This window comes from Chelon labrosus (assembly GCF_963514085.1).
Source record: "Chelon labrosus genome assembly, chromosome: 2".
NCBI lineage: Eukaryota > Metazoa > Chordata > Actinopteri > Mugiliformes > Mugilidae > Chelon > Chelon labrosus.
Genome location: NC_140338.1, coordinates 15,631,909 through 15,647,444, shown reverse-complemented (window position 1 = coordinate 15,647,444; position 15,536 = coordinate 15,631,909). Strand labels below are relative to the sequence as shown.

The 15,536-nt window shown below is 43.2% G+C and overlaps 1 protein-coding gene across 1 annotated transcript in view; it reads left to right on the top strand.

The window, feature by feature from the left end:
- fhip1aa (FHF complex subunit HOOK interacting protein 1Aa) overlaps window positions 1–15,536 on the top strand; it is a gene marked incomplete at its 3' end in the record, with an annotated part of 34,075 nt that extends 18,539 nt beyond the window's left edge. The window contains exons 4-13 of the mRNA XM_084561660.1: window positions 2,714–3,394; window positions 4,922–5,080; window positions 5,219–5,305; window positions 5,953–6,120; window positions 8,378–8,457; window positions 8,645–8,847; window positions 10,699–11,712; window positions 11,805–11,983; window positions 12,419–12,539; window positions 15,337–15,536. Of these exons, the coding sequence (XP_084417786.1) occupies window positions 2,714–3,394; window positions 4,922–5,080; window positions 5,219–5,305; window positions 5,953–6,120; window positions 8,378–8,457; window positions 8,645–8,847; window positions 10,699–11,712; window positions 11,805–11,983; window positions 12,419–12,539; window positions 15,337–15,536 (2,892 nt within the window). The remainder of the gene's footprint in view (window positions 1–2,713; window positions 3,395–4,921; window positions 5,081–5,218; window positions 5,306–5,952; window positions 6,121–8,377; window positions 8,458–8,644; window positions 8,848–10,698; window positions 11,713–11,804; window positions 11,984–12,418; window positions 12,540–15,336) is intronic.

Below are 15,536 nucleotides of genomic sequence, written 5' to 3'. Positions count from 1 at the left end.
CATCACAGGACACACACAATATTAGGAAGGTGGTCATAATGTGATGCGTGACTGGCAAACATAGACACGCTAGCCAAACACAGCACCGTCATTAGCAACTTGTCAGCCAGATGTTTTCACCTGGAGCTGGTAAAGATCAGAAACGGAGGTGAAAGAGAATGAATATAGAACTACTCTTTCCAGGATCAACAGTGAACATCTGCCAAAAAGTTAGAGAAACATTACTTTGCCCAAGATATTAGTGGAAAGATTCCACTCAGGCTAGTTTGAGAAGTTATTTATGCAAAAGGTGGATCACCCCATATGATGATAGGATAAATCTGGTAAGGAACATTTAAGTTGGCTTTGTTTAAAATATTTAGTACAAGAGAAATTGTACTAAATGTAATGCAAAAATCTTTGTGGCAAGTTGCTGTTTCCCTTCAAATCAGGACAGAAGTTGTTATAATCAAAAATACACCAGGCAGACTATGAAGAGGGAAAAAAAACTAGAACTCCTTGTTCCAGATTAAAGCTTGTTTTGCTTTGGGCAAACTGGCAGCACAATCCCTCTCCTGCAGAGTCTTATTTCCATGCCTTGTTAATCTGCAGCCTGATAAGAGTGCTCTTGACTTCGGTTTCAGTTCGGAAAACCTTGAAATCAGAGTAACGTGTTGTAAGGAATATTGGTCCTCTCCCCCTGTAAGAAGCCCTGTCTTTTTCAGATTAGGTTTATGTTCACTTGCTGGGTCTTATCTGCTGCTCCAGGCCCCACAGAGCTCATTGTGTTTGTTGTGACGAGCTAAACGATCTGTCAGTCCCTGCTGACGATCTTTAACTGTGGTCTCTGTAGTGTGGACAGTTTGTTCCTCGTCGCCATGCCTCTCTCAGGGTTACAGATTCATCCCATTCAGGGATCACGCAACGTGACCTCTGATACATTTGTCACTTGTGTGAATCCTTGAATTTCCGTTCAGCGGCTTGATGCATTTAAGTTGAAACGCATTCAGGCAAAAAAATAAATCAAAACTGTAACTTCTGTTCCTCTGCTGAAGTTATATTCTTCTGATTAAAATAACATTTGGTTCTTGGGCATCTGCAATCTGTGATTTTTATTTGCGAATAACACAAACAGCTTCACATGCTACGTGAGTCCCGTATGTTGTCCGTGCTGTTTACACAGATGCTTTAAGGAGCAATAGAAAAATTCTTACAGTATCAACATTGTATGGAAAAAATAAGAATAAGATTTGTATCAAAACTCTCACCTAGGCTCCTGTTTGAAGAGCATGATTACTAATTTAATGCCGTCCCCCTGCTGCATTTTTGTTTTAAAGCAAATTCTTAAGCAAATTATTAAACCTTTCACTGTACTGGAGAGGTATTTATTTCTGTTTATTGTTTTTGGGCAGATGTGCTGAGTGCAGTACTCTCCCCTTCTCACACATCCAGATGTTGTTCAGCAAAACTGCGGTCTGATCTGTTGGCACAGTCTCATCAGCTCCACTGAAGCAGTTAGGGACTAAAGGGCTCCATGCAGGAGGTAGTGAAGAGGAGGAGGAGGAGGAGAGAAAAGCTTCATTTTCTCTGTTCCTCTCCAATGTCTCCTGTCAAAGTAGTATTAAATATTAAATAACAAACACAGCTTTTATATGTGGTCCAGCATCTTTCTACTGAGGTGCGTTTGTTCAGCGCGGCACAAACACAGTGGCAATTTGATGCTACCTTCATCCCAACGACCTCCCATATCTTACATACCGTTGTGCCAAGAGCTTTGATTGATTGCTTTTTGTAGAAGTTGTTATGAAACAAAAACCTGTGCATTTTTACGTTGAACTATCAGAGCCCAATTCAACAGCCCTCAGTAGCAGCAGCAGCGGTATTAAGGCAGCCCATTACCACAACCCCATTCCTCCATACATGCATAAAGTAAAATCCTCATAAATTCTCAAACCTGGCTACTTCCTGACCATAATGGCTCGGCAGCCTGAGCCTGAACTGATCCCCGCAGCTCAGACCTCTGGGCCAAGCCCCATCAGGCAAAGGCTGGGATTACGGACTCTGTTCTCTTGTTTCCATTAGCCATGCCCAGTTCTCCCTTACACTGCCAGTTATTGTCATGGCAGCAGTGTCAGGCTAGGGACACTGGCTCCATTATTGTGACACTGGTTTCTACGCAGCGGACACATATGGGAGGGACTAGGTGCACAAAGGACTGTTTCATTCTGTTCTACCACACTGAGTTTATAAACACTGCGCTGTTGGTCTATTTACACTCATATCTGCTGGGAGTTAACCTGTCGGGAAGGCGGGTCTTAGTGCTTAAAACATGCTTGATTGTGGTATACATGTTTCAAAGTGAGTTGCTGACTAGCACAATGGTTGGATTCTCTTTGTCGGCATCTTTTCGAAACTCATATATAGTAAAGATTTCTTCCCATTCAGTTTATTCTGTTCAGGACTAAAATTCCTGGAGCAAACTCAGAACATTTCAAAGATCAGATGAGACTGATTAAAAAGTCAAATCGGAGGTGCATTAATAAACATTAAAGCTGTAAATATTACCTCCCTTTATCATATGAACACTTTATAGATGAAGTATGAGGGGTGAAAGGACATTAACTCATGGAACTGAACATTTTGCAATTGCTGGGTTTTTATGTGTACATTTAAAAAGCATAATGCTCATACTGTGTTCAGGTCAAGTGTTATTTCTCCTCGTCTCTTATTGTAGGTGGTGAAGATCCTAGAAAAGCATGATCCACTGCGCAGCAGCTCCACCCTGCCCTCCCTCGGGGTCATCAACCTCAGCGCTGGCTCCAGTGGCAGCCCTCGCTTCGGCCCCATCCCCGGAGACGAGGCAAACGCGGTGCAGAACTATGTGGAGCACATGCTCTTCCTGCTGATAGAGGAGGAGAGCGGCCAGGCCGGAGCCATGGGCCCCATCCTGGAGTTCGTGGTGATGGAGAACGTGATGGAGCGCCTGTTTGTGTGGAGCCTCCGCAGGGAGTTCACGGACGACATGAAACTGGAGCAGCTGAAGATGTACGAGATGCTGGTGAGCCAGGCGCACCAGCCCCTGCTCCATCACAAGCCCATCCTGCGGCCGCTCATGATGCTGCTCTCCTCTTGTTCGGGCACAGCGGCGCCCGTGGTCGAAGCCGAGCTGGTGCTGCTGCTCCACCAGCTGTGCTGCGTTCTGGCAAAGGACCCCTCGATTCTGGAGCTGTTTTTCCACACCAGCGAGGATCAGGGAGCCACAAACTTCCTCATCTTCTCCCTGCTCATCCCCTTCATTCACAGGGAGGGCACAGTGGGCCAGCAAGCCAGGGATGCCCTGCTGCTCATCATGTCGTTATCAGCTGAGAATGAACGGGTGGCCAAACACGTTGCAGAGAACACCTACTTCTGTCCGGTCAGTCCCGAAAGAAAATCACATTTGCTTTTCTTCTTATCTAACACTCCTGGCGTTTTTTTTCTTTTTTTTTTTTTTGTATCTGGGACTTGCCCCTGACTCAGCCGCTCTCTCACTCTCTCTCTCTCAATTATTTGCAATTCAGTCTGTTTATAATTCTGTCCGTAACAGTCCCACTCAATCTGCAGCACCATTATTCCCTGACATTTATGAGACCCTGAGCCTCATAATAAGGCCACAATATGCAGATAAATTCACGAACCCACTCACAACGAGGTTAAATAATCTGCTGCTGAATGTTAAGTGACTGTTAAGTGACTGGCATTTATAAGATTACTGCACGGTTACAGGCTAATCCCGTGTAAATAATGCTGTTGACCCGTAGCCGCAGACGGTGCAGTTAAAACAATAAATAAAAAAAATAAGAAGGTTTTTGACACGATGCCAGTTGAACAACAACAACAGTCTGACTGTAACTGGTTCAACTGGCATCCACAGGGAGCGATGTGCCTGTAGAGGATATATACATCACAAACACTCCTATCAGTTAAAAGAGACGCAGTGCGGCCGTAGGCTCTGTTGTTCTTTGAAATCCTACAATGAAAATAAATTCTTACGTGGTCATTAATTAGTGATTGCGTTGTGTCGTAGGAGGCAAAAATCCATATGTGCCATATGTTTGCCGTTTGAGTAGGAGGAAACAGGCAGGGTGATATGTAGGTTGTGCAAACACATGTATCTTTATTACATTACACTGCATGGCAAATGATTACAGTATTATTTTGCTTTGTAGTGAGTTGTAAAACTCTTACAAATCTGCTTAAGCTAAATTTAAAACCTACTCCAGAGATTCTGCGTATAAAAAGCAGAGTCTCTGTGAAGAAGCTGTCGTGTGCCACCTGGTACCCTGCCTCATTAATGTTTAATAAAGGCCATAATGTTCTCTTCATAATCGCCATCATTTTATGCTGCATCATTTTTCATAGACGGTATATATTACATGACGTTTGCATCATTCAGACACTCTCCACAGCAGTGCTGTTTTTTTTTTTTTTTTAACCTTTTAGGGTTTATTGTGGAAGCTAACAGCTGCTGTGGCTAAATTAAGATTATATTAGACTTTAACATGTGTATTAGTGCTGTGAAAACTCCAACACCTACTACCTGTCTGTGTTATTAGCTAGACATAAAATCATCTATATATTTAACATAAATAAAAGGGATCACTGTATAACTATATTAAGAGTCTTTAGAAACCTGCTAGCGTTCTCTGTGAGGCAACAGTCTTTAGAGCTAAATGCTGTTGTCATGCACGTTGACGATGCTGATGTAGATGTTTACCATCTTTACTGTCCATCTTTAGTTTAAGAAGTTGACGTGCTAACATTTGCTGATTAGGTAAAGTGCAGCAGGTTTTAGTTATTTTTTGCAAAAATACTGAAGAATACCGTACTATTTGACGTGTCACACAAAGTGTTGAATCTAGGGAGTCTTTTATAATAATTCAAAGTCTTCTCTGTCCCTCAGGTGCTGGCCACAGGGCTAAGCGGCCTGTACTCATCTCTTCCCACCAAGCTGGAGGTTCCCAGTGAAGAGTGGCACTGTCTGCACAGAGAGGACTGGCTCCAGATGCCGTCGCTCGTCCAGTTCCTCAACTCACTGGAATTCTGCAACGCCGTTATTCAGGTGAACACGTGTGCCGAGGCTCCGCCGTGCAGGCTCCGCCTCATGAAAAAAATTGAACACGCGCGTGGTAAATGGCCGGGACTTTCTGCCTGATAGCACTTTTGACTGATGTTGTCCCTTGATTTTGACCGTTTCCAGGTGGCCCACCCTGATATCAGAGACCAGCTGGTTAGTTACATCTATAAAGGTTTCCTTGTGCCTGTCCTCGCACCAGCACTCCACAAGGTTTGTGCTCTACTAATTTGTTACTTGCATTTACAAATAAAATACTTACTATTCTCTGCAGCAACTTATTCAGCATTTTATATATTTCTAAATGACAAGAAATCCTTTGTAGAAGACACAGATATTCCACACTAGTAAAGTACAAAGTGTGCTCTGATGAAACATAAATAAAATATGTCACTAATGTACGGATGAGGAGAGAAAATAAGATATTTTGAAAGATTATCTAAAAAAAAAGAGAGAAATCAGCCAACAAACATATTAATTGGCGAGCTGACAGGTATGTGAATATTATGGAAAGGTGGTTAACCCAGAATCTGGCTGTGGCTTATTTAATATATTTATGCACATAAATGAAAGTGGTATTTATCTTCCTATCTAACGGGGAGAGAGAGAGTAAATGGCTTATTTCACCAAATGTCAGGAAAATTTTAAAAAATAACTCGGCGCATGCAATATTAAAGTCACCTAACTTCCCCTACAGAGATATTTCCTTCCCAAATGGATCTTGTCAGTAGGAGTATTGATTAAAAGTACTTGTCATTGCTGGAATATGTGATGTGTGGAAGAATTAAAATGTGTATATCAGCGTGCAAGTAATTTGTTATCATGTATACACTGCTGACTGGTTTCCTGCCTCTGTGAAGCTCACCCTAGAGGAAGTGATGACCACCACGGCGTACCTCGACCTCTTCCTGAGAAGTGTTTCCGAGCCGGCCCTGCTGCAGACGTTCCTCTCCTTCATCCTCCTCCACCAGCACGAGAGCGTCCACATCTTAGATACTCTGGTCAGCCGCATCAACACTCCCTTCCAGGTACAGGACAAACTTGTAATTGTGTGTTTTGTTTTTGTAAAAGCACACGCTCAAGCACCGTTTGATTAGTTAGAATAGTCTGAGGTTTCTTAGAGTTAAAAATGACCTCAGAAGCTTTGGGACTTGTGACTGAAACTTTAAATGTCACCACCGAAGCTTTCAGATTGTTGCCATGGTGATGCCCAGCTGCAGTGATTTCCTCTGTTCATAAAGGAAAGCCACGTGATCGTTTTAGTCCTATATGAGGAGATATCCTGTTCAAATATTTCAGCTGCTGAACATTCAAGTCTTTATATTGCTCTTTGACTGTGTAAATGACTCAGGGAGTTCCTCCAGTGTTTGCTAACCATCAGCTGCAACACACCTACATAAAATAAAGAGAAAACATTCACATTTTGCCCTTGCCCTTAACAAGTAAATCATGTATCACTTGTTTTGAATTAATTTCCAGCCAGGCTAGCAGCGTTTTTATAGGAATGAGAAAACGTAGCTACACTATATTACCAAAAGTATTCGCTCACCTGCCTTTACTCATTCTACGAACTGAAGTGCCATCCCATTCCTAACTCATAGAATTCAATATGATGTCGGTCCACCTTTTGCAGCTATTACAGCTTCAACTCTTCTGGGAAGACTGTCCACAAGGTTGAGGAGAGTGTTTATAGGAATTTTTGACCATTCTTCCAAAAGCGCATTGGTGAGGTCACACACTGATGTTGGTCGAGAAGGCCTGGCTCTCAGTCTCCGCTCTAATTCATCCCAAAGGTGTTCTATCGGGTTCAGGTCAGGACTCTGTGCAGGCCAGTCAAGTTCATCCACACCAGACTCTGTCATCCACGTCTTTATGGACCTTGCTTTGTGCACTGGTGCACAGTCATGTTGGAAGAGGAAGGGGCCCGCTCCAAACTGTTCCCACAAGGTTGGGAGCATGGAATTGTCCAAAATGTTTTGGTATCCTGAAGCATTCAATGTTCCTTTCACTGGAACTAAGGGGCCAAGCCCAGCTCCTGAAAAACAACCCCATACCATAATTCCTCCTCCACCAAATTTCACAGTTGGCACAATGCAATCTGAAATGTACCGTTCTCCTGGCAACCTCCAAACCCAGACTCGTCCATCAGATTGCCAGATGGAAAAGCGTGATTCATCACTCCAGAGAACGCGTCTCCACTGCTCTAGAGGCCAGTGGCGGCGTGCTTTACACCATTGCATCCGACGCCTTGCATTGCACTTGGTGATGTGTGGCTTGGCTGCAGCTGCTCGGCCATGGAAACCCATTCCATGAAGCTCTCTGCGTACTGTACTTGGGCTAATCTGAAGGTCACATGAAGTTTGTAGCTCTGTAGCAATTGACTGTGCAGAAAGTCGGCGACCTCTTTGCACTATGCGCTTCAGCATCCGCTGACCCCTCTCCGTCACTTTACGTGGCCTACCACTTCGTGGCTGAGTTGCTGTTTTTCCCAAACGCTTCCATTTTGTTATAATAGAGCTGACAGTTGACTGTGGAATATTTAGGAGCGAGGAAATTTCACGACTGGATTTGTTGCACAAGTGGCATCCTATGACAGTTCCACGCTGGAATTCACTGAGCTCCTGAGAGCGGCCCATTCTTTCACAAATGTCTTGTTTCACAGTCTGCATGCCTGAGTGCTTGAATTTATACACCTGGGGCCAGGCCAAGTGATTAGAACACCTGATTCTGATCATTTGAATGGGTGAGCGAATACTTTTGGTAATATAGTGTACTTAATGGGCCCCTGTACTGGCTCAGACTTCAAATGTTTCCGCAGAATTCATGGTTAATAGGATGAATCTTGGTGGCTTTGTGATTTTCCTGTAGCTGTACTTTAAGTTTGTAATTAGCAAATACGAGAATGCTAATAATTAGCTAATAAAGTGCTTTTTTGTGCTCTCACTAGCTAATGCTAGCATGCAAACCATTAGACCAGCTAAACACCAACATGTTAGCATGTAGCTAACGCAGCCTGTCTTATATGCAAAATACAATGTAATATACTACCACTAATACTATGACTTGTATTTTACTTTTTCTTTATAAAAAACAGTCCAAAGCCCCAGTAAACACTATTTACGTTTGATAAGCTCAAGCCAGTAGTATTTATCTTTTCGCTGATGTATGAAATTGAACTAATTTAAATTAATTTATTTAAATACTTTAGAAAAATATAAAAATAGTTTCCTCTGTCTTCATTTGATTTAATGTTATTTCTTTGTATCTTTCCGTTGAACACTCCAGCTGGGCACCGTGTCGCTGGCACTTTTCCGCACCCTCATCGGCTTATTCTGTGAAGATGTGATGCTGCAGCTCGTATTGAGGTGAGTGGCACCCACACTGACTTATCACTCTTACGAAGCATGGTACATCTAATTTGTTTAAGATGTGATAAGGCATTACTCTCTACCTCCCGCACGTTGCCATCTGTCCCCTCACTCCTCCTCTCCCATACTACTCCTACGACCACCAGTTGGGTTTCCTAACATCCCTTTCCTTCTGCCTCCCCAGGTACCTGATCCCCTGTAATCACATGATGTTGAGTCAGAGACGTGTAGTGAGGGAGAGGGACTGCTACTCGGTATCGGCAGCCAAGATTCTGATGTTAACGCCGTCCTGCTGCTCTCCTGATCGCAGCCCCCCACCACTGCGACAGCTGGACTCCATCCTCTTCTCTAAGGGTGCAGAGGCTCCCAAAAACTCTGACAGCACAGGTAACAAGGCATTGAAGGAAATTGTTAGCTGGTTTAATACAGCTCAAGTCTTTAAAGTTTTGGACATCATTTTAATTGATGATGATACAGAGAAAGTGGTGAGATGAACAGACAAATTCAGCAATTCAGTGCTTGCACACAGCGACAGTAAGTACAGTTAGTCAAAGCAGAATCTGAGAGTTGGTGGGTGATAATTTAACTAGTGCTGTGTTCAGACCACAGGAGTTTCAGTCTGATTCATCCTAATTCAACCTTTCTAACAACTGGTGGAGAAATCTGGTCTGGAAAAAGGTTCTATCATGATTATCTGGTAATGTGAGGTTTTTACAGATCCACTGTTAAACATCTCAAAGCAAGCAAAGATCAAGGCTTATTTATTTATTTATTTTTAAATTATTGTCATTTCAACTATATATAGCGCAGTATAGTGCAGTACATAGTGATAGGATGTTTTTTCAAGACCATGGAGTTACCTGAAGACATAGGACCATACAAGGGACTGAGCATAACGTTTAATCTGCATATAAAGAGTAAGAGTTAAAAGCAGATTAACAGAGTATGAATTAGGGTGATTGTAAACGTCTGACTGATTAGCAGCGTAGTGTGTGCAAAGGGCTGAGTACTGTATTGATTGTGGTTGTGAGTGATTGTGTGTATTGTGTATGTTCAGTCCAGTTTCAGCGAGGTCAAGAGTCTGATGCAGCCGCCTCGATTACATATAAAACATGTTTGATATTTAGGATTTAAACCTGGTTGACCAAGTCAGCCCTTTCACAGTAAACAATGCGAGAAATTTGTGTAGGGGGACATGGAGCAGCTGACGGTGTTGTAAAGCAACAAGAGACATTCTAGCCCTCGATGTTAACGTCAGCTAGCACACTGTTGTTGACAAGACAAATAGACAAATATTAAACCAGCAGACAACCAATGTTGACTGTGTCCCTCCAGCCATTTTGTCATCCACGCTTTAGTGTTTAGTGACTGCAAAATATTACAAAGTTACAGCGAGTTCTTTTTCTTTTCATTTGATTAGTGGTTGCCAACTAACGTGCAGGTGCTTTGCCTCAACATACCGGGCTGTTGCATGGACCAGTAGATTTAAAGCAAGTTGTCTAAGCCCAGTTTTAGCTTAACAACTCAGAATGACCTTTCTCTGAGAATATAGTGCAGCTTATTATTGCCCAAGTTGAAAGGCAGACAAGCATGATGTTGGAGTGAGTTAGAAAAATGGCCTCTTACCCATACTGAGTCCTTATGTGAGTAGATGTCTACATTTCTGGGGTATCATTAGCATTAAAGTTATGTTTGTCCTCCAGGCTAGTCACAATGGATTACTGCTTTTCAGACACATTTGTAACCAGCTTTTATGGATGTTTTCTGTCCTCTTAAATCAGCTGCAAAGGGAATTCATTTAGTAGAGTTTTCCATTCTTGAGCTCATTTGACTGAGTCGATGCTATAACCTCAGAAATAGCTGTGTGGAGTCAAAAACGAGCATAACAAACAGAACAAAAGGAGGACATTCATTTTATGTATTCTGGCAGTTATAAAACCCAAAAGGATAATATTGTCATAAAAAATGTAATTTATTAATGTTATATGTCCTAAATCTGTTAAAGCAAACATATGGTGCACTGTAAAGTGTTGCGCTGCATTTAATTAGGACATGAAGATGTAACGCGTATGATTGTGAGCATTTAATCAAATAGCGAGACCTCCTGCTGTTTCGCCTTATTACATCACTTTACCCCCTGTAGTTACATGTCAAGCTAATTAGTTCTGCTCTGTGTGAACGCTGTGCCGAGGCGCTGCACACCAGCTTTCATCAACACTTCTTATCTGTTTTTGCCAGAGGGAAAAAAGAGCTTCCTTGAAGAGGGTGATGGCTCAGGTAACTCCTGCACCATTGGGTCCGAAATCTACCTAGATGTCAGTTATCTTCATTACCTCTATGACGCCCGGCTTAGCATCAGCGACTGCATTCGGGCCTGCCAGGTTTGGTCGGCCCCATACGATGGCGAGAACCCACCCCCTGAGAAATACCAGCCGGGCGTCCTCGAGGATCCGGGGATGAAGAGTCGACCACCTCAAATTGCTCTCAAGAGGGTCCCGCAGCCGCTGGGGCCGCAACCTCGACCCGGCCTCCCGTCAAGTGCGGAGCTGCCTTCCGTCAACCAGCAGGACCTTGAGTGGGATGATAGTTATGATGCGTGCCCGGTGCAGACTGCTGAGGCTCCTGTAGAGACGAAACCCCCGCAGATGCCTCCTGCTGAGCTGCCAAAGCACATCCAGGAGATGAGGAGAACAGCCATCATGTTGGTTAAAGGCTCGTACATTGAGGAGAACGAGTTCCAGGACGACGTCATGGTGTACGATCTTGTCGCCAAGAAAGACAGCAGAGACGTCGAGCTCGCGAAGCGCAAACCCAGTGGTTCGCAGTCAGAAGAGACCCAGCCAGGCCCAGCAGAAGTTCCCCTAAAGAACGGGCTCAGCCTAACGCTTCCTAGCTCGCTTGTGGCTGATAATGGCAAGAGTAGCTTGGACACAAAGGCTAAAGGTCAGACGGACTGTAACGCCAACCTCCAAAACACGAGTACAGCTGAACCGGGTACTGACCTCCTGGCTCAGTATGAGGAGCTCATTCGTACTTTGGACACTGAAGCAGGTGTTAAAACAGTCAAAGCTGATGCAGAGTTGAAGAAGCCTGTCGCAGCCGTGGAGGACGAGGAGGATGAAGAGGAGGAGATGGATTTCACCTCTTTCTCTGCTGAAACACCAGAGCCGGAGAAACCGCATTCACCATTTGGGACGGTTAACAAGTTCCGCAGCGGAAGTACAAGTCGACACTACGCAGTGCCTTTTACAGGTGAGTTGAAGGGGATTCTTGGTTGTGTGGGACTTTCAGTGTTTATTTGGAGGGCACCATTAAAAGATCTTTCCTAATTACCCTTCCTGCAGGTCCATTTGTCAGCGTGCTGTTATCTCGTCTGGAGAATATGCTGTCTAACTCACTTCATGTCAACCTGCTGCTTACGGGCATCCTGGCCCAGTTGGCTGCTTACCCTCAGCCTCTCCTGCGCTCATTCCTCCTCAACACCAACTTGGTTTTCCAGCCAACTGTTCGCTCCCTTTACCAGGTAACACCAACATGTGAAGTTTGTTTGAGTTTTGTGGTGCTACTTTCGCTGAGTTGAAGCGAATACAGGACTTGGAGCCTGTCCAGACCAAGGTGTGAGGGTGTGAACACGCCCAAGCAGCGTTAGACATCAGAACCCTAACACCACATTTGTGAGGACATGATTAATTCCATCATAAAAAAAAAATCAGCGTGTGGTTAATTAGTGATGTGTTCATGTATACTGACTGTGATCAGATCTCAAGTGTCGGCTTGGTGCATGTGGATTTGCATTTTAATCGCAGGTGGGAACAGTTGTACTTGAAGCAGTATACTTGTGATCCAATCACTCAGGATGGTGGTTCTCATTGGTTGCGCACTGATTAAAAGTGTGCGTGAACACTGCTGATGTTAAAACAAATACAAAACAAATTTTTTTCCTGTGATATTTTTTCAGGTACTAGCCTCTGTGAAGAACCAAATAGAGGGGCTGGCTGCCAGCAGAAAGGACTTTCAAGAGTTGATCACTGCTGCCCAACACTGGCTCCTGGCCAGGGAGGCTTCGTTCACGACAACAGGTAACAATCCACCCACAGCTGGGATCTCCTTTTTAAGTGCCAGCTGTCATTGCAATCAGTATCTGCACATCGATCTATAAGGAAAAACAAAATGTTTTAAACGTGCAGATGTGACTCAAATTCTACAAAAAAAAGGATTTTACTCAAATTCATACTTTAAAAATACTTTGACATTTAGAAGAAGATTGATACCTCTCTGCTTAGCTTAGCTTAGCATATACAGAATTTAAAAGCAAGAATAAAGAAAAAGAGTCACTGTCTGCAGTATTTATGCTAAACTAACCAGCTGCTGGTGGTTGCTTTTATATTTCTTTCACTTTTTCTACATTTGCAAATAGGGTTGCAAAATTCCGGGAATTTTCAAAGTTGGAAACTTTCCATTGGAATTAACGGGAATATATGGGAATTAACGGGAATATATGGGAATAAACAGGAATAAATAAGAAATTTACAAAATTGAAGGTTGGCCCTTAACAGGGAACTTAAATATAGTTGGGGGGAATATATTGTAGCATAGTCTTGGCTAAAACAACCAGATTTAATGCAAGTACACTCCTCAATCACATGCACACAGCACACTGCTTACTGCAGGGCTATTGAGGCCACGCCCCCTACATGAAGCCTGGAGGCCACACTTTTGAGCTCAAAGCACAAGACTATTGAAGCCACACATTTGAGCCCACGGACTATATAAAGTCAAGTAAGTTTTGATAATATCATGGGGTAAATATATTTGATCTATAACGTTATTAATGTTTAACTTGCAAATATTAAATAAAAATGTATTAATACAGTAGCTAACTATCTGGTAAGTTAGGTGCTAAATGAAAGCTATTTTTGAAATGTCATGTTTTTGTATTATTTTGCATGGATGTCTGCTTATGACAAAAAATATTTACATTTATGTTTGGATATGATACAGTTTGTTTAAATTACCCCCAATTTCCAGTTAATTCCCATAAATTCCCGATAATTCCCATAATTCCCATAATTCCCATGGAAAGTTTCTAATTTGGAATATTCCCCAGTTTAACTTCCCATGGAAAGTTTCTGGAAATTTACCGGAAATTTACCAGAAATTTTCCACCCCTTTGCAACCCTATTTGCAAATCATCAGAAACTCTTTGCATACAAGTGGCTGAAATGAGGTCCCTCTGTAGTATGGTTGTGCTCGGCCTTAGAGCTAGGCCGAGGAGCTCATACATCTGGAGGGAGCTCAGAGTAGAGACGACTGCGACTTGGCATCTAAATGAGCCTGTTGAGGTGGTTTGGGCATCTGGGCAGGATGCCTCCTGAGCACCTCCCTTTGGAGGGTTACCTTGCACAGCCAGCTGGGAGGAGACTTTGGGGCAGACCCAGAATTCACTGGAGGGATTATATATCTCGACTGGCCTGGGAACGCCTTAGGACTTAAATGCGTTGCTGGGGGAAAAGACATCTGGAATCCCTTGCTTATTTGGAAGGGTTTCAGTGTAAACCTGACGATCAGGAACAAACTTTCTCAATCGACCTCTGAAAATGCTTCGAGTTGACATCTGCATTCAAGATAAGTTATGTTTTGGCTCGCGTTGCAGCCCGGAATAAATTCTACTTGATTTCGTTAACTCATGCATCTTTGTAGTTTGGCATTGGCCTCACATTCAGCCCTGGAGGTTTAGGCATGTTTTTGAACGAGATCCCCCGTGGTGCCAGAGCTTTACTCGTTACAAAAAGGTTTGCCGGAGGAATGTTTGTGGAAAGATCAGAGACCAAATTGGAAAATTTAAAGGGAATTTTTTAGTTGGTTAACTAAATTGCTTTCATTTTGTGTGTGTGTGTGTGTGTTTTTTTTTTTTAGAAACGCACATGCTACTTTTTAGTTCAAATTATTTATAAAAAGTGAATTTATTATGTTTACAGAATGTCTTAAATTCACCCTTGCAGATATACAGTAGCTCTAGTATATCTATATACGTCAATCAGGCATAACATTATGACCACCTTCCTAATATTGTGTAGGTCTCCCTTGTGCCTCCAAAACAGTTGTGACTCATCAGAAGATGGCCATGTCCTTCTGAGGTGTCCTGTGGTGTCTGGTAACTGAATGTTGTTCGTGGGGGCCTTTGGGTCATACAGAGGGGCCTCTGTGGATCAGGCTTGTTCCAGTGCATCCCACAGATACTTGATCTGTTTGGGATCTAGTGAATTTGGAGGCCAGGTCAACACCTTGTGCTGTTCATCATGTTTTTTAGTTGTTCCTAAACCGTTTTTGTGTGTGTGCCTGTGTCAGGCTGCATCCTGCTGGGGATGGCTGCTGCCATCAAGGAGCGTCATTGCTATGGGGTGGGGGTGCCTGGTCTGGTCTAGGTCTAAGTACCATCCACACTAGTGCCAGATCCAAAAGTTTCCCAGCAGAACATTGTATTGTCACAAGATGGTCAGTGTTATTTACTTCTCCTGTCAGTGGTTCTATTGTTGTGGCTGACTGGTGTATATTAGGGGTTGTACCGACTAGTCGACTTGCAGAGAGAGAGCTGCAAATGAGAAGGTCAGACTGACGGTGTTTATGGTGTTGACCGTGATGGTGTTAGCTCCGTAGCTTCCTTTGTGTGAGATGCTACAATTTGTATTTCGGTTAAGAACATAGATTTCATTGTTACACCAGCATTACTTTCTTTGTTTTTATGTGTGACGTCTTCGACTAGTCGTTGTTGACTCGACTTTAACCACATATTAGTCGACTTTAAAAATTCTGAAATCGTTCATCCTCTAGTGTATATATAACAACATGTGTTTTATTTTGTTCGTATTTCCTCAGACAAAAGCAGCAGCGGCAGAGGCTCCAACCAGCACGAAGGGGGGAGGATCCTGAAAAGTTCTCCACCACCAAAACCCAAAGCCATCTCTCTGGATCAGACAGAAATCTTTGCTACCGTCCTCTTCACAGAGTTCCTCAAAGAACTGGCTGCAATTGCACAAGAGCACTCCATCTTATCTTACATTCCTATGGAAGAGTAA